Source organism: Rhinoderma darwinii, chromosome 1 (assembly GCF_050947455.1).
Source record: "Rhinoderma darwinii isolate aRhiDar2 chromosome 1, aRhiDar2.hap1, whole genome shotgun sequence".
Classification (NCBI taxonomy): Eukaryota; Metazoa; Chordata; class Amphibia; order Anura; family Rhinodermatidae; genus Rhinoderma; species Rhinoderma darwinii.
Window position 1 is genome coordinate 76,675,027 of NC_134687.1, and position 24,856 is coordinate 76,699,882.

The 24,856-nt window shown below is 42.8% G+C and overlaps 1 protein-coding gene across 3 annotated transcripts in view; it reads right to left on the reverse strand.

The window, feature by feature from the left end:
* Positions 1–985: 985 nt before the first annotated feature.
* Positions 986–24,856, reverse strand: part of NMU (neuromedin U) — a 102,844-nt gene continuing 78,973 nt past the window's right edge. Inside the window, exons 7-10 of one of the 3 annotated variants that reach the window (XM_075849614.1) lie at positions 23,354–23,428; positions 21,197–21,250; positions 18,810–18,848; positions 986–1,482 (exon numbers count right to left, since the gene is read on the reverse strand). In XM_075849614.1, coding sequence (XP_075705729.1) covers positions 18,813–18,848; positions 21,197–21,250; positions 23,354–23,428 — 165 coding nt within the window. In that variant the 3' untranslated portion in view covers positions 986–1,482; positions 18,810–18,812. The remainder of the gene's footprint in view (positions 1,483–18,809; positions 18,849–21,196; positions 21,251–23,353; positions 23,429–24,856) is intronic. The other 2 variants (XM_075849615.1, XM_075849617.1) reach the window with 2 other exon arrangements.

The window sequence follows — 24,856 nt, forward strand, 5'->3', positions numbered from 1 at the left end:
TATTTGTTGCAGGTTTTACCGCCACATTGAATTGAGCGATTATGCATATACAATTGACATGCTGCGGATTAAAACACTGCAGGTTTTTTTCCCCCACTTTTTTGCCTGCAGCCATTGATTCTAATGCAAGGACCGCAGCCAAAAAACGCTGCAAAAAAACTCTCAAACTATTGCCACAGGTTTTTTCTGCTTTCCATTTATTTCTATGGGAGGTCAGAGGTGGGAACTGCGCGAAGAAAGAACATGCCGGTTTTTTCTTCGAGCGGCCAAAAGCCACCCTGAAAAATAAGTGCCTCTGTCTCCCATTGAAACCAATGGGGGGGGGGGTGATTTGGGCATTTCTTTTGCGTGGTTTCCAAATTTATCAGAGGTGTCTGCTATATGATAAATTTGATGCATCTAGTTAGACATGCTATAAACTTTTCTCTTTCTTATATCACCTATTCGTTTCTGCCAGATTTTTGGGCCACAATGTTGGCGCATTTTTGGCACACATTGTCGCATTGTAAGCCTTGCTTTTGCTAGACCATGCCCCTTACACGGTAAGTCACGTCCCTCTCTAGATCATGTAGAAAAAGGTGTCTAAACAGTTATTAACTGTGAGGCACAACATGTATGCCACAATTCTGGTGCATTTTGAGTAGTAAATCTGCCCCAGTGTCTCTATATGAGAGCAGCTTGTTAACGTCAACATGTTACTTAGAATGAAACAAGAGGTAGCAGCGCCCGATTGCAACTTTATCTTCTATTCACCCACACTGCAAAACTTGGCTGCAGACAGTCTTGGCCAAGTTATGAAAATATTCAAGCAATGCTGAAAGGTTCTTAGAACCATGGAACCGAAAGACGCCCATCATGAACCAAACGGTGGCTCTCGATGATTCCATCGTTTCTGCTTTTTATTCGGCACATAATTATAAATTGATGGTTGATGACCAGACCATTAAGTACATGGTGTTAACTTGTTAAACAGCAACTTCTTCTCATTTTTTAAAACAAAATGTAACTTTATTTAGCTTAGATTTTCACTACAATAAGGCATAAATAAAAAGAACATGAGCTGCATTAATCTGTTTGACACTAACACATGTAACATAACAGCAGTTTAAACAAAAAAAAAAAAAGAACAAGTCTAAAATAAAAATGTTTTTTAAAAACAGTGGTCAGAGAAGTGCATTTATTTACAAGACATAATAGACACATCTAGCAATACTTTCAAAGTGGCAGTATTCTGCATGCAGAGTTCTTCAACTGCACCTGTCATTAGTTATTTTCATTATACACCATAGTAATACACACTAGAACACTGAAAAACAATGTTTTAATATGCTTTTAATATAATTAAGAAATTAAAGAAAATTTGGCAGTATTAGCCAAAAAATAATTTATAATAATATCCTTTACATTCTATAGTGAAAGATTGTTACAGGTGTTTACATTATGGGGTGTCCAAGTCTTTGTAGGTAGGTTTTCATCAACTATCTGTAAGAGAATAATAACAATGTGGTTAAAGATATTTTTCTGTATTGTAATAAAATGGTCATAAAAATATTGTTTACTGCAACATTGTATTTGCGAATATGAAACGGTAAATATCGCTTACATTTTCTTTTAACAATGCCTTAAAAGTAAGCTTAAAGGGGTGATCTGGTTTAGAAAAAATGATTTTCAAATACCTTACTAAAGCATTCTGAGTTTAATAGAAAGGAGCACCTACAAAGAGCAAATATATACTCTGTGGGACCAAGCATGTCGGTGCATTAAATAGACAGATCAATGGTGTAATGCCTAATTTCCCCTGTGGTGGAGCTGCTGAGGAATTGAACACTTGCTGCTGAGTTCATCCACAGACTACACCGATTACTTTTGGTCTAAGCAGCAGCACATCCAGTGATCTGCTTCCTTCAGAGGAACCTTCTAACAAAATGCTTACAATGTATATTTGTCTACATGTATGCACTTGAAATATTATATTTTTTCTAAAAGTGTTGTCAGTTCCATTTTTAGTAATAATATTAGTATGAAGCTTTCCCTTTGGAAGCCGGGAACACGTGCAGTTTTGATGCAGTTTCTGGCTCAGTTTTGTCAGTTTTTAGCTCAGCCAAACACAGAAGTGGACACAAAAGAAAGGAGATGTGTCAGTCTTTTCTTTATACCTTTCCTTCCTTTTGGATCCACTTCTGACTTTGTCTAAAAAAACTGCATGAAAAATTACATTAAAACGATGTGTGAAATTCTGGCCTAAAGGGGTTTTATGTTAACAAAGCCTAATCACTTTACAATGAAAATTTTAATATTTCAGTTCCTCGCCATTTTCAAGATAATTTTTTTCAGTGAACAAAAACACTCCTTATATCCAGAAACTGAAAACCTGTACAGAGCTAATCCTGCTTACAGCTGAAAGGTCTATAAAACTGTATCAGACCTCATCATTTCTGATTGTTTGCTACATGTATGTACTGTATCAGTGTAGTAAAATGTATCAGCCTGGATTTCTTGAAAAGGCTTAACATCTTACTCATCCTCCTACCTCTATATTGTACCTTGCATGGGCCCCACTTTTCTTTCTAATATCCTGCGTACACTCCATTAACATTTGTATTACTGTATGCTGCATTGTTTTATAAATTTGTAAAAAAAAAAAAATATTACTGATAAATATGCCATAGCAAGTGAAGGCACTATATAAAATACAATAGTAATAATAATACAAAAATAAATATAAAATAATGTTTCTCATTCTTCATGAGAAACAAGAAGTATTCCGGTGGATTATAACGAGGGCGATCTGGGTGGTGGCCCAGGGCCTACTAAAGGTAGGGTTGCCACCAGACCGTTAAACCGCCAGCCCAGCAATAGCAAGTGCAGGTAATGTAGCATAATAAAATGTATGTGCGCAGTCAGGTTACTTCCGATTTGGATTGGATACTCTGCCTTTGTTAGGCCAGCAAATTCAGGACTAGGTCAAGTGTGAGATTAGTGAAGGTGGGTCATTGCAGCGGGCAAGGGAGCAAAAAACCAGAGACCTTCACATTCAGCAGTCAGTCATATAGTAGGCACACACTATCTGCCTGTGCAAACCTGAGAGTCAAAAGCAGAGATCAGAGGAGGAGGATAGTGACTGAGTTACAGTGTCTGTCTGAGGCTCCCTCAGCAAATCACACTCAGCACAAAACGCTACAAAAACGGCATGTGTAAATACACTGTGAACCTGGCCAGTACTTGTAGAAAAGGTAGCAATCCTAGCTGAAGGGCCCACAAAAGAAATGGCCCTCATTATAACAGATCACAGCACTGGGATACGGGTGGATTAGATTGTTGCAAATCTCGGCAAACTCTGCGTCAGAGCCTTGATGAGCAATGATCTCTATAGGGACAAATTAGTGCAGGACCTGCAAAAGGGCCTGCACACATATGGTCCTGAAGCCAGGGGGCGGAGATGCAAGGCTCCACAGCGGAGGATGAGAAGAAGACTGTGAAAGTGAGTGTAATGTTATGTGTCGATGTGTGTGATCTGGTCTTGAGTCTGTTGTTATTCTGGGGTCTGGTCTGGGTTCTGTGGTATGGGTTCTGTTGTTATGGTGGAGTCTGGTTTGAGGTCTGTATTTATTCTGGGGGTCCTGTGTCAGGCATGTATTTTTTGGGGGTTCTTATCTTGGTTCTGTAGTTATTCTTGGGTCTGGTCTGGCATCTGTATTGATACTGGGTTCTGGTCTGGGGTCTGTATTTATTCTCAGGTTCTCAGGTTTGTATTCATTCTGGAGTCTTGTCTGGGTGCTGTATTTATTCTGGTGTCTGATCTAGAATCTGCAGTTGTTCTGGGGTCTATTTTGGGGTCTGGTCTGGATTTTATATTCTGGGGTGTTTTTTTTCTGGGGTCGGGTCTGGGGTATGTATTTATTTTGGGGTCTTGTCTGGGTTCTGTAGTTATTTTGGAGTCTGGTCAAGGGTCTGTATTTATTCTGGGATCTGTCTTTCTAATCTGGGGTCTGGTCCGAGATCTGTATTTATTCTGGGGTCTCGTCTGTGTTCTGTAGTTATTCTGGGGTCTGTATTTATTGTGGCATCTAGTCTGGGGTCTGTATTCTGGGGTCTGGTCTGGGGTCTGTAGTTATTCTAGTGTCTATTTTGGGGTCTATTAATTTTGGGGTCTGTATTTATTTTGTGCTCAGCAGTCATTTATTCTGGGTTCTGTATTTATTTTGGGGTTTGGTCTGGCGTTTGCATTTATTTTAGTATCTGAGTATGAGGCCTGTATTTAGGAGTCATATGCACTACTTGTGATTGTGAAGGCATTAGGTTAGTGCTTATCGCACTGCTTCTCAGAATGTCCCTGATGTAACTACTCAAAAGTAGGCAAGTATGATGTGTGTGAGTCTATGTGTGTGTATATGTCGTACGTGTGTGTGCTTGTTACAAGTGTAAAGGCGGCCATACACCTTAGATAGCTGCTGGCCGAATGCTCGTTTGATCTGTGACTTTTCATTCCGACACCCCATACAAGTGCATGTGTACTCAGTGGGGAGACGTCCGCTGCCGCACCCCACTGACAGTGGTCTATCTTTTGCAAGAACAAAAGATCTTTAATTCCCCCGACATCTGCTGTCATGGGAGATTTGGGACACCGCCATACACAGAAGATGGTCGGCTAGTTTCCACCGAAATTGGTGGGTTTGTCCAACGTTCATCTGATGTGTATAAGCAGCTTATGCCTGTCCCTGACTGTCCCTTTGAGTGTTAGTGACCACACACCTGGCCTTGACTATTCCTATGGGTGTTCGTGACCACACGCCTGTCCCTATGAGTGTTAGTGACCACACACATTACCCTGGCTGTCCGAATAGCACTTTCAGCTCCGGTCAACCTAGTTGTGAACCACATATCGGGCCCCAGACAGTGCTGAAGAGTGAGGAGGTGAGTAAACCACTGGACAGCAGGTCCTTGTCTCAAAAATGTACCCATTAACTTCTATAGACCACCAGGGATGTTCTCATTAACCACTTCACTACCAATATTCACCAAAGATAGTATCACATACAGAGGAAGATTTCCGCTCAGGATAAAAATCAAATGTGCTACTTTAAGGTTTTGACATGGATTTTTCGCCAAATTTGACCACAGATTGTACCCTTTGCACTGAAGAGTTAAATCTAAGGCCACATCTGAGGCAAAATTCCATGACATGTAGGGCATGTACTATATACTGTGAATTTTTTTCAACAGCATACTGTATGTATAGAATCCATGTAAATTCTATCCACAATGAGTTTCAGACATGGAAATTTTCCCCTATGGAAAACTTCAAAGTATGAACATGTGTTTTGCCACAATTTTCAGGAACACCGCAGCTTTCTTTGCCAAAATTTCAAAAAAAATTGAGACTTGTGGACTGTGGGACCCCGCTTAAAAAACAGAATGGGGGCTGTCAACAAGTAGAGGCAGCTGAAAACTACACAATATGACTGCCAGAGGGCCCACATATGATTTAGGTAAGGAAAATATACAGTATATATCTGTTTGTGGAAATGGGTGCCTGTCTGCGTGTAAAAGCATGCCTGTTTATGTAGGATTATTAATATAAAATCATACCTGCGTATGTAGAAGTATGAGTGTAAAAGCATGCCTGTGTGTCTAGAAGTGTTGGGGAGGGTTCCTCCAGCTCACCTTATCGTAGATGTGTGGAATCGCGCACGGGTCCTCGTGTCGGCACACGTATAGATACAAGGAAGGACAAAAGAAATGGATCCAGCGCTGTGTCTTTTTGGTCTTTAAAATAGGAAACTATTTCCAAGTTTTATTGGGTTAATGAAAAAAATAAAAACTATAGTGATACAGATATTCCCAAAGTGAATGGAGGGATTGTGGCAGTATGAGCGGTGGGCAGTATGAGTAGCTGAGTACACACACAGCTACTTGGCTTGCAGAATTTAAGCTGTGGAACCCGCATCGTAATTCCGCAACAGAGTACAATACAATTCAAGTAAATGGAGTTTTAATAAAATTCATTGACTTACAGCATACAAAATCTGACGTTGATTTGGGTGAAATCTGCGGCCAATTCGGAGGGTTTTGAGGTAAATTCATTGGCATATTTTTTTTACACTATGTGTAAGTCCAGCCTAAAAGCATGCCTGTGTGCATGTACAGTAAAAGCTTGCCTGTGTGTGTGTAAAGGCATATCTCTGTAAGAGCACGTGTGAGTGTGTAAAAGTAGACTGTGTGTTTGCCTGAGTGTGTATGTGTGTGTAAAAACATGCATGTGAATGTGTGAGCAACTGTCTGGATCAGGGGTCTCAAACTCGGCCGGGTAAGTGGGCCGCATATAGAAAAAATGGGAAGTTGACGGGCCGCATTACTTTCAAATTTGATACAATACAAAATTATTGTTAATCAATTCGTTATTTGAACTACTATAACACTATATTACTATAATAATAATACTACATTACTATAATAATAGCGCTAGGTTTAAAATTTGAGATATTTCTCCACGTGCTTATTTCAACAATCCAGCTTTCCAGTTTAAGTGTCGCTAAATGCAGTCCGGCGGCTCAGTTAGCACACATGTCATGATTGGGCAGCCCCTTTTTAGATAGTGCTGCAGTGCCCTCGGTGGATGCTGCCGCAGTGCCCTCGGTGGATGCTGCCGCAGTGCTCTCTGTGGATGCTGCCGCAGTGCCCTCTGTGGATGCTGCCGCAGTGCCCTCTGTGAATGCTGCCGCAGTGCCCTCTGTGGATGCTGCCGCAGTGCCCTCTTTAGATAATGCAACACACCCCTAGATAAGGCCAGTATCCTCTTCAGATACTGCCACACACCCACTTGTAGATAATGCCACAGTGCCCTCTGTAGAGGCTGCCACAGTGCCCTCTGTAGAGGCTGCCACAGTGCCCTCTCTAGATGCTGCCACAGTGCCCTCTGTACATTCTGCCACAGTGCCCTCTGTAGATGCTGCCACAGTGCCCTCTGTAGATGCTGCCACAGGGATGTCAGGGGCTTGCCCAGAGCTGGAGTCCCGGAGCAGAGCCGCTTCAGGCACTCTGCCTGGGATTCCAGCTCTGCTCCTGACATCACTGTCCGTATATGGACAGAGATGTCAGGGGCAACCCCAGAGCTGGAGTCACAGGCAGAGCGCTAGTAGGCTCTTCCTGGGACTCCAGCTGTGCTCCTGACATCGCTGGGACTCCTGCTCTGGGGAAGCCCCTGACATCATTGTCGATGTATGGACAGCGATGTCAGAGGCTTCCCCAGAGTCCCGGAGCAGAGCCGATAATAGCTCTCTGCCCGGGACTCCGCTCTGGGGAAGACCCTGACACACTGTCCATATATGGGCAGCGATGTCAGGGAATTCCACAGAGTCCCAGAGCAGAGCCGACACCAGCGCTCTGCTCGGGACTCCGGCTCTGGGGAAGCCCCAGACATCGCTGTTCATATGTGGACAGCGATGTCAGGGAATTCCACAGAGTCCAGGAGCAGAGCCGACACCAGCGCTCTGCTCCGCTCTGGGCAAGACCCTGACACACTGTCCATATATGGGCAGCGATGTCAGGGAATTCCACAGAGTCCCGGAGCAGAGCTTGTACTAGCGCTCTGCCCGGGACTCCGGCTCTGGGGAAGCCCCAGACATCGCTGTTCATATGTGGACAGCGATGTCAGGGAATTCCAGAGTCTCGGAGCAGAGCCGATACTAGCGGCTGTGTGTCCCGCGGGCCGCAGATGACAGCCCCAGGGGCCGGATGCGGCCCGCGGGCCGCGTGCTTGAGGCCCCTGGTCTGGATGCTGGAGATCCTGAGGTTTTGTTTTTGGCACTATAATTTACTATTAGGCTCCTCTTACATCACATTTTACATATTCTTTCTCCTGTACGCTTTTTTATATCAAAAGGAGAATCAAAATGTGTCTCTTCTATCTTAAGTTACGCTCCAATCTCCCGAATGTGATGTAAAAGGGACCTTAGGCCCCATGCACACGATCGTAAAAACTCCCGTAATTACGGGCCGTAATTACGACCCGTAATTACTGGCCCATGGACTTCTATTGGCCACGGGTACCTCCCCGTATGCTTACGGGAAGGTGCCCGTGCCGTTGAAAAAGATAGAACATGTCCTATTTCAGGCCGTAATTACGGCACGGGCAGCCCATAGAAGTCTATGGGGCTCCCGTAATTACGGGTGACTACGTGTGTGCACCCGTAATTATGGGAGCGTTGCTAGGCGACGTCAGTAAATAGACACTGTCCAGGGTGCTGAAAGAGTTAAACGATCGGCAGTAACTGTTTCAGCACCCTGGACAGTGGCTACCGATCACAATATAGATAAAGCTGTAAAAAAAAAAAAGACGCTCATACTTACACAGGACTCCCTGCTTCTTCCTCCAGTCCGGCCTCCTGGGATGATGTTACAGCCCATGTGACCGCTGCAGCCAATCACAGGCTGCAGCGGTCACATGGACTACCGCGTCATCCAGGGAGGTCGGACTGGATGTCATGAGAGGGACGCGTCACCAAGACAACGGCCGGGTAAGTATGAATTTCTTTTACTTTTATTACGGAAAGGGCTGTCCCTTCTCTCTATCCTGCACTGATAGAGAGAAGGGCTGCTGATTAGTGCAGTGCAATTTTGCAGCCAAAAACATGGCCGTAAATACTGGTGCAATACGGGTCGAATACGTGTGACCAAGGACCCGTATTTATGCCAGTATTTATGGGTGGACAAAAATACGGTCGTGTGCATGGGGCCTTAGTTTGGGGCTATACACAAGGTGCATGAAGAAAGCAGTGCATTTCTTTGACTGTTGCATGCGATTTTCCCATAGATAATAGAACGCATGTGTGTAGTCACAGCACAGCCCCAGCCTTGTCCAGACATTGCTTAATCTTATTATTTGTTTTCTTTGGCAATGTGTTTTACACACATTATGACATATTACTGTAACTTAAATTGGTTATTTTACTGTGTCTATGTATTGAGCCTGGTTCTGTAACCAAATTGATGTACTCAGCTTAGTTCTGTTACCATATCTGTATCTATGTACTGATGTTGGTTCTGTTGCTGTATCTATGTACCAAGCTTAATTATATTACCATATCTAAGTACTGAGTTACTTAGTTCTGCTGTCATATTCATGCAGTAAGCTTGGTTCTGGTACAGTATATATGCAGTAAGTTTTGTTCTATTTCCGTATCAAAGCACTAAGGTTGGTCCTGGTGCTTTATTTATGCATTCGCCTTGGTTCTGTTACTGTATCTATGTACTGAGCTTAGTTCTGGTACCGTTTTTATACAGTAGGCTTGGTTCTGTTACTGTATCTATCTATGCACTACACCTATGTATTTATGGGGTGGAGCAAAAAGCTTGACTCACTGGAGATTTGGGGGGGGGGGGGGGCTACACTTTCCATACAGCCCAGGGCCCATGGTAACCTAAGGTGACATTCAGATGAACGTATCCGATATGCGTGCGTAAAAAACGCAGGGCTTTTTTACATTTCATGTCCGTGTGCCCTCAGTGTGCGTTGCATATTGGCATCAGTGTGTTTTGCATGTGGCATGTTTTTCCTGTCCTTTTTTCTATTTCTCTACATTTCTATGGAACTGATGCGTGAAACACAGACAGCACACGGATGTCATCCATGTGCTGTCCGTGGTTTTCACACACCCATTGACATCAATGGGCGACTAGGTGCACAAAAACGCACCAATATAGGACATGCAGTGAGTTTCACGCAATGGACACTCGCTGCGTGAAAACTCACGCATGTCAGAATTGCCCCATTGAAATGAATGGGTCCGTGTGCTGTAAGTTATTTCAACACACAGCACACAGACGAGTATTACACTCATCTGAATGAGCCCTTAATCTGCCCCTGTCTGGTTCATTAAATGGAGATAATACAATTAAAACATAATTTTAGGGTTACAGACAAAGCGAGCCTGCTCTCAATAAATAGCCAAACAGAACACCACTATCTGGCACGGTATAGACAGAAAGTCTGGACTCATACCCTGTTGTACACTAATCTAAACAAGAAGCTTAAATAGCTCAATGTATTAAGTGTAATGATACCCTACATCCTGTAGATGTAGACCGGCTGCAAAGTCAAAAATCATTAGATTGGCCATTTTTCATATTTTTTTTTAACACAGCAGTATACACGACAAATAAGGATAGGACACTTATTCAATAATCTTTTTCAGTGGATATTGATTCTGTACCCTTACACGATCAACATCCACTGGAGAAGATTGCTATCTAAGGACATGAAACTTTGCTGATTTAAAGAACTCTGCCTCTGTCCACATGACAACACTTCCTGTCCCTGTTGAGACTACGTATTTTAGGGCCCTAAGTCTCATAGCTACATATCGGAATCCAGCCTTTAGTTTTCAAGCACAGGTAAGGCTCTGTGCACATCTGTGTCATGGTTTCCATTTATAAGAGAAAACACGGTGCAGTGCTGGTTTCATCAGACCCAATTGACTTATAATAGGGTCCGTCGTGGTGGCCGTCTTTTTGAATGGAAGAATAACGCTGCAAGCATCGCCATACTTCCCATCAAATCTGATGGGATATGTGATGAGGCCTCCGATGTAAATGTGAACACAGCTTAAAGGGGTTGTCCACTTTTGAAAAACAATACCGCATTACTTATTAAATATTTATTAAAGTAGTTTTTAAATATACTTACCTTCTCAAAGTTGCAGATGTCTTCTAATTCCATCTAGTGTCACGTGACTCTGCCACCGTCGGAACTTTTCTCTTCTGCTGACGTCTCCTTCAATCCTGACTTCCGGACGAGCTCCTCTTCCTGTCTTCTTGCTTCTTCTCTTCTGAATGACGTCTTCTTCCCCTTGCGCCGACGCATGCGCATTAGAAGTAAGTTTATTGCGCCTGTGTTCGACGCATCCTAAGCCTCCTCAATACCCGCCCCGTTCTTTCTCAGATTACGTCACAATGCGAGCACTATTTTATTTTCATTTATGTTATCCCTCAGTGTTCGTATTGAGACGTAATCTAAGAAAGAACAGGGCGGGTATTGAGGAGGCTTAGGATGTCTCAAACACAGGTGCAATGAACTTACTGTTAATGCGTAAGCGCAATGAAATTGCTTTCATTGCGCATGCAGTAAAAATATTTGAAACACATCACTATATAAACAAAACAGCATAAAGCTGATTTAAATAAATAAAATTGTTTAAACTATAGTCAGGTGACAAAATTACAAGGCAGCAGCATTGCAATGGTTTTTGTTAAAAAAAAAAAAGTAGTGGAAAACCCCTTTAACCCCTTCACGATCAGCGACCTACTATTCCGTCGCGTTAATTGCATAGTTCGCGCTCAGCGCCGGAATAGTACGTCCTGGGCAAAATGCATCGCCATTTTCCCCCGGCATTTCAATGAGCTGTGATGCCTGCTGTTTCCGACAGCAGGCTATCACAGCTCAGTGTGCAGGGAGCAATCATAGTGGTCCCGCCTTCGCGATCGCTGCTATTGGTTAGTTAGTGACGACCGACCAATAGCAGCGATCGCATACATAATTTCCTGCTCTGACCTCAGATCCTGCCACACCCGCTCTCTGTTGGAGTTAGTTAGTCAAAGAGAGAGGTTGTGGAGAGAGTCAGTCCGAGCAGTTAGAAAAAATAACATAATTTACCAACTTGTATCCACTTCCCATTCCTGTCCTTGTGTTTCCCTTGTCATCCACGTTTTTTGGTCAGTGATCTCTATCACTGACCACTTTTGAGTCTTCAGGGCCACATTTCCCTGGTCCCTGAGGATTATTTTTTTTTAATTTTCTTTATAAAATATAATTAAAACAAAAAAAATGTACGTTTAGAAAGTCAGCAGATAGTTTAGTATTAGGGTTATTTAGTGTCAGGGAACCGTCAAAAAGCATAGTAAGATATAGCGTCAGAGTTGGGCAAGTTCTGGGGACTGCTCTTGAATGTGGGGCTTCTGAAAAAGCCGTCCATTAGGACCTACTGGAGTACAGACATGTTATACCACACCCCGATGTACAGCATAGCCATGTCCAGGATGCGTTATGAGGCAATACTTTGCTTCTTACATTATGCTGATAATGAGCAGTGAACACCCCGAAATGACCCCAGTTTTGACCATTTGTATAAACTGAGACCCCTATTAGACCATTTCAGTGCCCAGTTTGCCCAAGCATACACCCCCGAGAATTGTATTTCTATTGATGAGTCCCGGGTACCTTTTAAAGGGAGGCTTCAATTCCGCCAGTACCTGCCGAGTAAGAGGGTAAGGTATGGCGTGAAAATGTATAAGCTGTGCGAGAGTGCATCAGTGTATAGTACAAATTTAGAATATATGAAGGGAAGGACAGCAGTTTTTAGCCTCCAGAATGCCCCCCCTTACTGGGAATTAACACAAAAATTGTGTGGGATTTGGTGCGCCCACTGCTGGACCAGGGTTACCACCTCTAACTGGATCATTTTTATACCAGCGTCCCACTCTTGCAGTGCCTCGCTTCCAGAAGTACTGCGGCTTGCGGCACCGCTAGAAAAAACCTGAGAGGCCTCCCTAAGACTCTGCTTGGGCAAACACTCAGAAGGGGTGAGAGCAGGGCACATTCTAGAAGCAACATATTGTGTGTCACGTACAAGAACAAGAGAGATGTCCTCGTATTGACAACAATACATGGCCACACCAGTACCAGTACAGAGACCCCCAAACCAGACTGCATCCTGGGCTACAATAGGTACATGGGAGGGGTGGACTTGTCAAATCAAGTCCTGAAGCCCTAAAGCGCCATACAGAAAACGAGGGTGTGGTATAAGAAGCCGGCCGTGCACATCATACAGATAGCATTGTACAATGTGTACGTGCTATGTCGATGTACAGGCCAGACGGGAACTATCCTGGAATTTCAAAAGGTGGTTATCAAGAACCTAATGTTTAGGGACCAGGAAGGGGGGGGGGGCACCCAGTACTTCTGGAAGCGGGGCCACACGCATCGTACCACTGCAACTCTTTCCAGGAGATGTTCCCCAAACTGGCAAGAAGGGAAAAAGTCAAAAGAGGTGCAAAGTCTGTTATAAGAGGGGGATAAGGAAGGACACAATATATCAATGTGACATGTGTCCTGAAAAGCCAGGGCTCTATATAAAAGATTGTTTTAGAATTTATCATACATCCCTTGATTTTTAATTTACCCTGATGCACTCCGCACAGCTTATCCCCCTCATCTTTCCCTTCTGAGCCCTGCCGTGTGCCCAGGCAGCAGATAACAGCCACATATAGGGTATTGCCGTACCCGGGAGAACCCACATTACAGTTTATGGGGAGTATATCTCCGGTGGCGCATGCTGGGCACAATATAACGGACACTGAAGTGGCATATATATATATATATATATTTTTTTTATTATTTATATATATATATATATATATAAAATTGCAAATCTCACTCTGCACCATCTGCTGCGCATTATCTTTTACACAGTACCTGTGGGGTCAAAATGCTCACTACACCTCTAGATGAATGTCTTAAGGGGTGAAGTTTTTAAAATGGGGTCACTTCTCGGGGGTTTCAACTGTACTCGTACCTAAGGGGCTTCTGCATACATGACTTCGCACCAGAAAACTCCAGTAAGCCAAATGGTGGTCCTTTCCTTCTGAGCCCTGCCGTGTGCCCAGGCAGCAGATAACAGCCACATGTAGGGTATTGCCGTACCCGGGAGAACCCACATTACAGTTTATGGGGTGTATATCTCCGGTGGCACATGCTGGGCACAATATATCGGACACTGACATGGCATATCTATATATAGAAAATTGCAAATCTCACTGTGCACTATCTGATGCGCATTATCTTTTACACAGTACCTGTGGGGTATAAATACTCACTACACCTCTAGATGAATGCCTTAAGGGGTGTAGTTTTGACAATGGGGTCACTTCTCGGGGGTTTCAACTGTACTGGTACCTCAGGGGCTTCTGCATACATGACTTAGCACCAGAAAATCCCCAGTAGGCCAAATGGTGGTCCTTTCCTTCTGAGCCCACCCATGGGCCCAAACGGCAGTTTATCACCACAAATGGGGCATTGCCGAACTCAGGACAAATTGGGCAACACAATGGGGTATTTTATTCCTTGTGAAAATAAGACACTTTGACCCAAAACTACATCTTATTGGAAAAAATTTCATTTATTTTTAATTTCACAGCCCAATTCAAATATGTGCTGTGAAAATACTGTGGTGTCAAAATGGTAACAACAACCATAAATGAATTCCTTGAGGGGTGTAGTTTCCAAAATGGGGTCACTTTTGGGGGATTCCTACTGTTTTGGCACCTCAAAACCTCTTCAAACCTGGCATGCTGCCTAAAGTATATTCTAATAAAAAAAAAAGAGGCCCCAAAATGCACTAGGTGCTTCTTTGCTTCATGGGCTTGTGTTTTAGTCTAGGAGCACACAAGAGCCACATGTGGGACATTTCTAAAAACTGCAGAATCTGGACAATACATATTTATTAGTGTTTCTCTGGTAAAACCTTCTGTGTTACAGAAAAAAATTGAATAAAATTGAAATTCAGCAAGAAAAATGAAATTTTCTAATTTCTCCTCCACTTTGCTTTAATTCCTGTGAAATGCCTAAAGCATTAAAAAACTTTCTAAATGCTGTTTTGAATACTTTGAGGGATCTAGTTTTTAAAATGGGGTGTTTTATGGGGGTTTCTAATACATAGGCCCCTCAAAGCCACTTCAGAACTGAACAAGTACCTTAAAAATAAGGCTTTTGAAATTTTCTTAAAAATATGAGAAATTGCTGTTTATGTTCTAAGCCTTGTAACGTCCAAGAAAAATAAAAGAATCTTCAAAAAGCGATGCAAATCTAAAGTAGACATATGGGAAATGTTAATTAGTAACTATTTTGTGTGGTATAACCATCTGCCTTACAAGCAGATGCATTTAAATTCAGAAAAAGGCGATTTTTTTTCTACATTTTCTTAAAATTTTGCAATTTTTCACAAATAAACACTGAATATATCGACCAAATTTTACCACTAACATAAAGCCCAATGTCTCACGAGAAAACAATCTCAGAATAATTTGAATAGCATTGCGAAGTTATTACCACATAAAGTGAAATATGTCAGATTTCAAAAATGGGCTCTGAGCCTTAAAGAGAACCTTTCACCAGTCTTTTCACCCGAATTGGCAAGGGGGCGTGTCACTGCTATGGACAGTGTAAGAGCTGTGGAGAGGAGAGCGCGCTCTCATCTTTTCAGCTCTTGTGAGAGATCAGTCTTGTATTGTTTGCCGAACTGGCAAGGGGGCGTGTCTCTGCTACGGACAGTGCAAGCACTCCCCAGCTCTTACACTGTCTGTAGCAGAGACACGCCCCCTTGCCAGTTCGGCAGACAAAGTACAAGACTGATCTCTCACAAGAGCTGAAGATATGAGATCTCCTCTCTACAGCTCTTACACTCTCCGTAGCAGAGACACGCCCTCTTGCCAGTTCGGGTGAAAAGACTGATCTTCAAAGCTGAAGAGAGAGAAGTGTGCACATTCTCTGCTCGCTCTTGCTGTGGCACTGTCCATATCTGATTGGACAGTGTCACAGCCATAGTAACACGCCCCTTGCCAGTACACGCCCCGTTGACTGTTCAGGGGGTTATTTAAATATCGGGCGCCAAATATAACGGCATCGGTATCTAAATAACGGTAGGAGGTAGAAAAAAAAAGTGTCCCAGGGTTTGTGCAGCCCTCCCCATTACATTTTGCACTCAGCTGCACATGTATGGGGAGGTGAAAGGTTCTATTTAAGGCCAAAACAAGGCTGCGTCCTTAAGGGGTTAAGAAAATAAAAGACAACATCTGATTGGTTGATATGAGGCCCAGCGTCTATTGTGCTTTGGCAGTTCAGTATTGTCATGGAGATACAGGCACAGGAACTTTTCTCACAAGTAGCCTCTGATAAGTCAGCATAGAATTGAGATATTTAAAAAATGTCTTCACAAACTCGAATGTTCCTGTAATTCCCGGCCACCCCTCCATTGATTCTCCGCCTGGATGCAGTGGCCAGCGGCCGCCTCGCCAGGTAAGATGGGGTTAGGGGGACTCCTGTTCTGGTGATAGGTGCAGTTCCCAGAGTTTTGACCCGCATCTATTAGATGTGTGTATCACTGGGGTAATAACCAGGTATGCTTATGTACTTTATTTTCTTCTGAGGGCTGATGATTTTGTGTAGTAAAAGGCGTAAATATACAGTGTATATATAGTACCAAAAATATTTAAATGAAGCAGCACTTGTGTAATAAAGTGGTGTGTGCAAAGCAACTAGTGCTTAATCCACAGCTCAAAATACCATACAAGAATAAAGATTGCAGCACTCCAGCCAGGTCCAGCAAAAAAAAATAAAACAAAAATCGTTTTTTAAATAAGGGCAAGTTCACACAGAGTTTTTTCACATGTTTTTAGACGCGGAAACCGCGTCGGAAAACGCGCCAAAAAATGGCAGAAAATGCCTCCCATTGATTTCAATGGGAGACGGAGGCAGTTTTTCCCGCGAGTGGAAAAACCGTCTCACGGAAAAAAGAAGCGACATGCCCTATCTTCGGGCGTTTACGTCTCTGACCTCCCATTCACATCAATGGGAGGAAGAGAAAGCGTATTTCGCTGCGTTTTTTGCCGACGTCGCTCTATGGCTGCGGGCGAAAAACGCTGCGAAAATCGGCGTGCAGGTAGAGCAAAATCTGCCTCAAAATTCCAAATGGAATTTTGAGGCAGATTTTCTGCCTGCAAAAAACTCCATGTGAACCCAGCCTTATTAGAGCCAAGCAATGTTTCAGTTCTACCATGGAACTTTTTTCAATAAAGTGATACATGTGAACAAAGTATTTAAGACATGTGAGCTAGTTACATCATTAAAGGGTAACTAAACGTTTGACAAACTTCTGACATGTCATAGTGGCATGTCAGAAGTTTTGATTGGTGGGGGTCCAAACACTGAGACCCCAACCAATCGCTAGAACGAAGCAGCTGACGTGCTCGTGTGAGCTTTTCAGCCGCTTCGTGTTTGTTCGGCTTTTTTTGGAAATCAATGTATCGGAGTACGGACTCAATAGAAAGTCTATGAGCCTGTACTCCGATACATCGGCTTCCCCAAAAAGCCGAACAGAAACAAAGCAATTCAGCACTTATACGAGCGCTTCTGCCGCTTCGTTTTAGCGATTGGTGGGAGTCTCAGTGCTCGGACCCCCACCAATCAAAAACTTCTGACATGTCATTATGACATGTCAGAAGTTTGTTGAACGTTTAGTTACCCCTTAATAATAATTAAAACATTAAAGTGACAGTGCATACAATCACAGGAGTACATATACATCATAGATATGATCAATGTATAAAGTGCATAGTGTACATAAGGGCAGATACAGACGGACGTTGCGTTTTTGCGCGCGCAAACGCAGCGTTTTGCGCGCGCAAAAACCATTTGACAGCTGCGTGTGTCATCCGTGTATGATGCGCGGCTGCGTGATTTTCGCGCAGCCGCCATCATAGAGATGAGGCTAGTCGACGCCCGTCACTGTCCAAGGTGCTGAAAGAGCTAACTGATCGGTAGTAACTCTTTCAGCACCCTCGACAGTGAATGCCGAACACAATATACAGCAACCTGTTAAAAAAAAAGAAAAATTTCGTACTTACCGAGAACTTCCCGGCCATTGCCTTGGTGACGCGTCCTTGGTGACGTGTCCTTGGTGACGCGCCTCTCTTGACATCGGGCCCCACCTCCCTGGATGACGCGGCAGTCCATGTGACCGCTGCAGCCTGTGCTTGGCCTGTGATTGGCTGGAGCTGTCACTTGGACTGAATTGTCATCCCGGGAGGTCAGACTGGAGGAAGAAGCCGGGAGTTATCGGTAAGTCAGAACTTCGTTTTTTTTTACAGGTTCATGTTTATTGGGATCGGTAGTCACTGTCCATGGTGCTGAAACAGTTTAACTCTTTCAGCACCCTGGACAGTGACTATCTCCGGACGGCGCGTACCGGAAATTTTTTTGCCGGGTTCGGCCAAAACGAGTTCGGTTCGATTGTCCGGGTTCGCTCATCTCAAAGACACTCCATTTGGATGTTTGGAAACAGAAAAGCACGTGGTGCTTTTCTGGTTACATTCATCCTTTTGACAGCTGGTGCGCTGTTTCAGTCGGTTCGCACGGAAGTGCTTCCGTGCGACCTGCGTGGTTTTCACGCACTCATTGACTTCAATGGGTGCGTGATGCGCAAAATACGCGGAGATATTGAACCTGTCGCGCTTTTTGCGCAGCTGACAAACGCTGCGCAAAAAGCACGGACTGTCTGTACTGCCCCATAGACTTGTATTGGTCTGTGCGTGGCGCGTGAAAACCACGCGGCCCGCACGGACCGAATACACGCTCGTGTGAATCCCCCCTAACAGTGGTAAAAAAATATTAATAGGTCATTAATAGGTCATTACTAACTATTGTTTACATCTGTAGTGGAGGAGAGACAGCAATTCATTTACCAATCCATAGGGAATCATGGAGATCATGTGTAAACTTATGTGCAAATGTATTGGCTGTTCTTCCAAACGTTCTGATTGGTTGTACAGCTTAGCATGTTGATTGGCTCTATAGCTGAGCATGCTCAGTTCAGTTCTCAGAATTCCATTACACAGCACATGATCTCCTTGATTCCCTATGGATTGGTAAATGAATTGCTGTCCCTCCTCCACATGTTTTTAATATTTTTATCACTGTTATGTACACTATGCACTTGTGTTATATGCAAGAGAGAGAGAGATCTATACATATATAAATATACCTCTTAGCGGAAACCTGCTGATCTCCTTCCATTACGTGGCTGGAAGAAAAAAACAAATTGTATAATAAGTGCTACAGGTTACATGGAAAACTTTCTGATTAGGCAGGTAACGTACACATCAGTGACCAGCCTATTTTAGGCCCTAATAACGAAGCAATTTATTTATTTATTTTTTTCGTTTTTCTATAGTCGCATTCAAAGAGCTATAACTTTTTTATTTTTCCGTCGACATAGCCGTATGAGGACTTGCTTTTTGCGGGATTAGTTGTACTTTTTAATGGCACAATTTTGGGTATAATATTTTTGATTAACTTTTATTAACTTTTTTTTTTGGGGGGGGATAGAAAAAACCCTTGAAATTCCACCATTGTTCTATGCGTTTTAAATTCATGCCGTTCACTGTGCGGCGTAAATAACATGTTAACTTTATTCTATGGGTCGGTACGATTAAGACGATACCACATATGTATAGGTTTTTTATGTTTTATGACTTTTGTACAATAAAAACACTTTAGAACGAAAACTATTTGTTTCTGCATCGTCGCTTTCCAAGAGCCGTAATTTTTTTATTTTTCTGTCAATGTAGTGATTTTTTGGGCTTGTTTTTTGCGGGACGAGACGTACTTTTAATTGGTACTGTTTTGGGGACTTTTATTAGGACTTTTTTGGGGGGCAATGGAAAAAAACATTATTGTTTGAGTCATTACGGTCGAGGTGATACCATATATGTGTACTTTTATTTATTTTTTACACTTTTACTAAATAAAACCACTTTTTATGGAAAAAATTGTTTTATTTATTTTTTTACTGTAATTTTTATCAATAATTCCACATTAATTATTTTTTTTAGTCCCACTAAGGGACTTTACTATGCGATCTTCAGATCGCTGCTATAATGCTTTGGTATACTTAGTATACCAGAGCATTATTGCCTGTCAGTGTAAGGCTGGATTCACACGATCACATTAACGTCCGTAATGGACGGACGTATTTCGGCCGGAAGTCCCGGACCGAACACAGTGCAGAGAGCCGGGCTCCTAGCATCATAGTTATGTACGATGCTAGGAGTCCCTGCCTCTCTGTGGAACTACTGTCCCATACTGAAAACATGATTACAGTACGGGACAGTTGTCCGGCAGCGAGGCAGGGACTACTAGCATCGTACATAACTGTGATGCTAGGAGCCCAGCTCCCTGCAGTGTGTTCGGTCCGGGACTTCCGGCCGAAATACGTCCATCCATTACGGACCTTAATGTGCTCGTGTGAATCCAGTTTAACTCTGACAGGCAATCTATTAGGACGTGCCTCTGGCACGTCCTAATAGGCATATGCCCAAGGCAGACCTGGGGGCTTTTTTCAAGCCCCCGGCTGCCATGACACCACATCGGAGGCCCGCGATTGCATTTGCGGGCCGCTGATGGGTGACAGAGGGAGCTCACTGCCTATGTAAACAAGTTAAATGCCGCGGGCGCTATTGACCGCAGCATTTAACGGGTTAAACGGCCGCGATCGAAGTCGAACTTTGATCGCGGTCATTGGAGCAGGAGTCCGGCTGTCATTAGCAGCCGAGCCCCGGCTCCAGCCTGCATGGGACATCCGTGCAGGGCTTAGACTGGGCCGCCATGAAAAGGCAACAGCCTAGCCTAAGGCCCCTTAGTGATCGCCGTGAAAAGGTGTATTGGTGGTCACTAAGGGGTTAATGAGAAGTTTTATTTTTAGAACCTCATGTTAACAACCATATCGTGAAGTAGGAAACCGCTGAGGTTTCAAAAAAAAAACAAACATGTTTTGTATGTGGTTAGACTTAGATGACCAGGATCTGACAGAGTTTATAATATTTGTCTGGGGTTCGCTATTAACTCAAAGAAGTTTAGGGGGGCGTTAGGGCCCCTCATTCATACCATGTCATGCAGTTGAGGTATACTTTTTTTTAATTGCCAAAAAAACATATACTCTACTGTATGTAAAAAAAAAAAGGTATCCAATGGTATGAATTAGTTGGATACATCTGCCTGTTGACTTTTTTTTGCGTTATTAAATAGCATTGCAGGCCGCACTTAATGTTAAAGAATCTTTTGAACCATGCAAACATATTGGTATGTCACAGTATACATTTGTATGCTGTTTTTGATATACAAACATGGTGTGAACCCAGCCTATAGCTGGCCCTACACATTAGATCAAAGTTGGCTGAACTTTCTAAAATAATTCTAGTTCTTAACTGGTGCGGCTGCCCCTTTAATTCTAAGGATTGGTCATTATCAGGAAGCGATGGCAAGTCCTAGCCTCGAGTACTTCAGGAAATATCAATAAACCTGTTTCAATATCATAGACCACAAAGACTTTATTTGTATTATAAATTAATAAAGTATAAATTATTAACATACCCTGAACAGAAAGTAGCCCCTGCTTAAAACACCTCCTGGTCCCTGGACCTCCTCCTTGAGTAAAAAAAAAAAATCATGAGAAGTTAAATGCATATATTTGGGTTCACTTTGAATGCTGTATCTGTATATATTTACTTCCTTGCGTATGAGTTGTCAGACTGATTGGCATACCATTATAGAACTGTGCGAGCCACAAAAAGGGCAATAAAACGAAACATAGTAGTCTGTCATTTGATAGTATACCACCTAAGAAGAAATGCCATATTCTCACCTCCTCAAATTTATAGCAACCAGGTCAGTGTTAGATCCATGGAGACACAATGCACATATGCAACACAAACCCATGAATATTGAGATAAATCAACTATAAATGACATAATATAAAATATCAAATAAAAATATCTGTCTGCAGTCTTATATCTGGGTTTATAGTATACACTCGTATCCAAGGTCAACTGAATATGTAAGTTGACCATAGACTTAGGATAATTGTCGGCTCACTGATTATTTAGGCTGCTATCTTTGGTTAGCTTTAGTGTAAATACAATATGCAAAGGACATTTTGTGATGTAAAACGCCTTTTTCTCTATGGTTATACTGTACATATCATTGTCATAAGTATTCAATATAACAAACTGGCACTTTGGTTCACATGCCATGGTTATATTGCAGTGCAGCTTCTTTGCCACTTTCTTCCCCAGAACTAGGATAGCATTAAATGGGAAAGAGAGGTGTAAAGCTTTCTAATATATCTTGCTTCCCTTTTGGTCCCAATCTCTGTTAAAAAAACCTGAAATAAAACAAACCTGGAGGCAGCAGATAATTCTAAGGCTGGGTTCACACGTGTGTTGCTCTTTCTGTTGTTCTGATCCGTCAGAGAAGAACAGTTGGAAAAACGGAAGCGCCGGTTCCGTTGACGGATACCACTTGTGGCTGTCGGAACTCATTGACCTTAATGGGAAACAAGCATGCTGTGCTATTGTTTCCGGTATGCTTGGACGGATCTGTGATGGAGGCCCCTAACAGACCCTCCAACTCAGATCTGAAATAGGCCTTAGCATGCTGCAACCATGACCTGTGAACCCAGCCTAAGGCCTCATGCAGATGAAAGAAAAGGGTTATGGGAAACATTTTGACTTGTTCACTAATAACAGATACTAGAAGAGCATGAGAGGGACATGAGGGTCATAGGGGGTTAGCAAAGCTATACTATGACATAAATGTAAGTCCACAATTGACGAACAGAAAATTGAGAGTAAAATAAGAAATCTAAATGTTGCCGCTATGTTGTTGTGTATAAAGCTGGAAATCAGCCCAGGCCCTTGGTTACACAGAGAATTTTTGCTGATGCCCATTCACTATTTTTCCCTGCACAGCGATGCTCCTGACCACCCGCTGGCCGTGATGCAGTTCTCTGCACAGCTGGTGGCGGTGAGCGCCACTGTGCAGGCAAAAACATTGAAAAACTGTGGAGCTAAACCAGCACTGCAGCCCCTCCATTTAGGATTGAGGTCCCAGCAGTTGGACTCAGACCGAACAGAAAGTGATGGCATATCCCAGCGAAAAGCCATACATTTCTGTGATGGGAATAACCCTTTAAACATTGAAACGATCATTTGAGTTGCTTGTTTACAAAAAAAACAAACAAGTTGGGAATAATCTTAGATAACTGTTCACATTGTAAAAAAATGCCTGCCATTGACACGTGACTGCATCATATTTAAATATCACTATCATTGGACACTCTTCGTCAGTAAATCTGTTTCAAAACTAAGCGTATGGCTTCCTGGTCCGAGGCTCTCAGGCTACGTCCAGATGTAGCAGTGCTCTTTCCTTACATGCAGATTTTGTCTGTCAACACGATTTGAAAATTCACAGCACGCTCTGAAATCCATGGTGAATTTTCTACCCTACATATTGATGGGGAATTAAAACCCCAACCACATGTATCGTACGTACAGTACACTGTCATGGATTTTCGATGCGGAAGGCGCACCAAAAATCTGTGACAAATCTGCAACTTTTGAATATACCCAAATAATATGAGAATACAAGACATTAAAAATATAGTACATTAAAAGTTGTTAATGTGAAACATAACACTAACTTATGGCAAACAATGTGACAAAGCAAAAAAAAAAAAAAGATGTTACATACTTCAGATTTGAATCTCTTCATCCTCCTGTCATGAAGCTGAGGAACGAGTTGCAGCAAAGGATGCAGGACAGACGACTGAGAGGACATGAAGACAGACAAATGAGCAACAATGGACTCCTGGATGCACAGAATGTCTTCATCACCATTACACGGACAGATCATGCTGAACAAAAACACTGAACATGTTCCCTTACGCCAGGCAACCCAGAGGCACAAAAGATGATTTGCCAGAAAGTGTCAGTTCGCTGCTTTCATATCTGACCTGTACTACAAAAATGACAGCAGGAACCTGATTGGATGCTATGGGAAATATATTTGTCTTTGAAAAGGTTTTCAGCCTGTAGTACTTTGAGTGTTGTTTGCTTTTAAATCTGTCAGCAGCATGACACTGAGATGTGCCCATCGCATGTGCCACTGAGGCGGGACTTGATGTGCAAGTAGTCCTGCACTGCACGCTGCAAGCCCGCTCCTCTGCTCTGAGCTAGGCCGATCACTCAGAGCAGAGGGTGGCACTTGCGACCGCCCCGCCGGGGGATTAGAACTTTGGTTTCTTGGTCATGTAACTTGCATAGCCAATAAAAAAATTAACTTTAATGTGTCCTCCCCTATAGCACCCTGTCAGCTGTTTTAGAGCCTCAAAACAGATTTCCTTTAATAAATCGATTAGAATATATTATTGAATTACTTATATCACAATTACCTAATAAAGTTTTAATCCTTAAAGGGACACTAAATGTAAAGTCTGTCTTATATACGTATGATGTGCCGTTGAATGCAATCTTTAGTTTTCTATGAGCAGCCTGGGGAGAGACTGACTGTAGTGCAGGATTGGACTGGCCCACCAGAGCACCACGGGATCCTCTGCCACAATGATGGGACCCAAAGGTCCAGCAGAAGACAACCCCATTTGAAGTCGACTTTGGAGTCAATCATTTTCAACTAGGGTCTATATTGAGTTTATTCTCAAAAAACATATTAGAGTCAGACCATAATAATGACATCATTAATTGACGATGACGTGTGTGCAATAATAACAACAACAAAGATTACATTGCAATTAAATGTGGAGAAGTTCTTTATAGATGGATGGATTATAAAACAGAAAAATGTACAAAACAGTGACAGCCTATACTCAAAATGTCAGAAGTGACTACGATTCCCTAGTCACAAGGCCCTTTGTTTTAAACAGTTCTAGGAAACAAAGTGGCCAGTTTATTATGATTTGATGCAAATTTGAATGAAGTTTATTCCACAAATATTACGGATTTCAGGTTACTTGTGGGCGCCCACACATTTCTGCTGCAGCAGCCGCTGCAAAAGAAACACGTTATTACATTGTGCCCATTTATATAAATGGGTGGCCCTGTGACACATGGACGTGCTGAGTCCTCCAGAGCGAGAGCGCTCTTTGCAGCAGCAGCTCTCTGCTCTGGCTTATTAAAGGGATCTCAAGCAGTAAAAAACAGGAGTAAGAGAAAAAAAGAGAGAGACCTCCAGCTCACC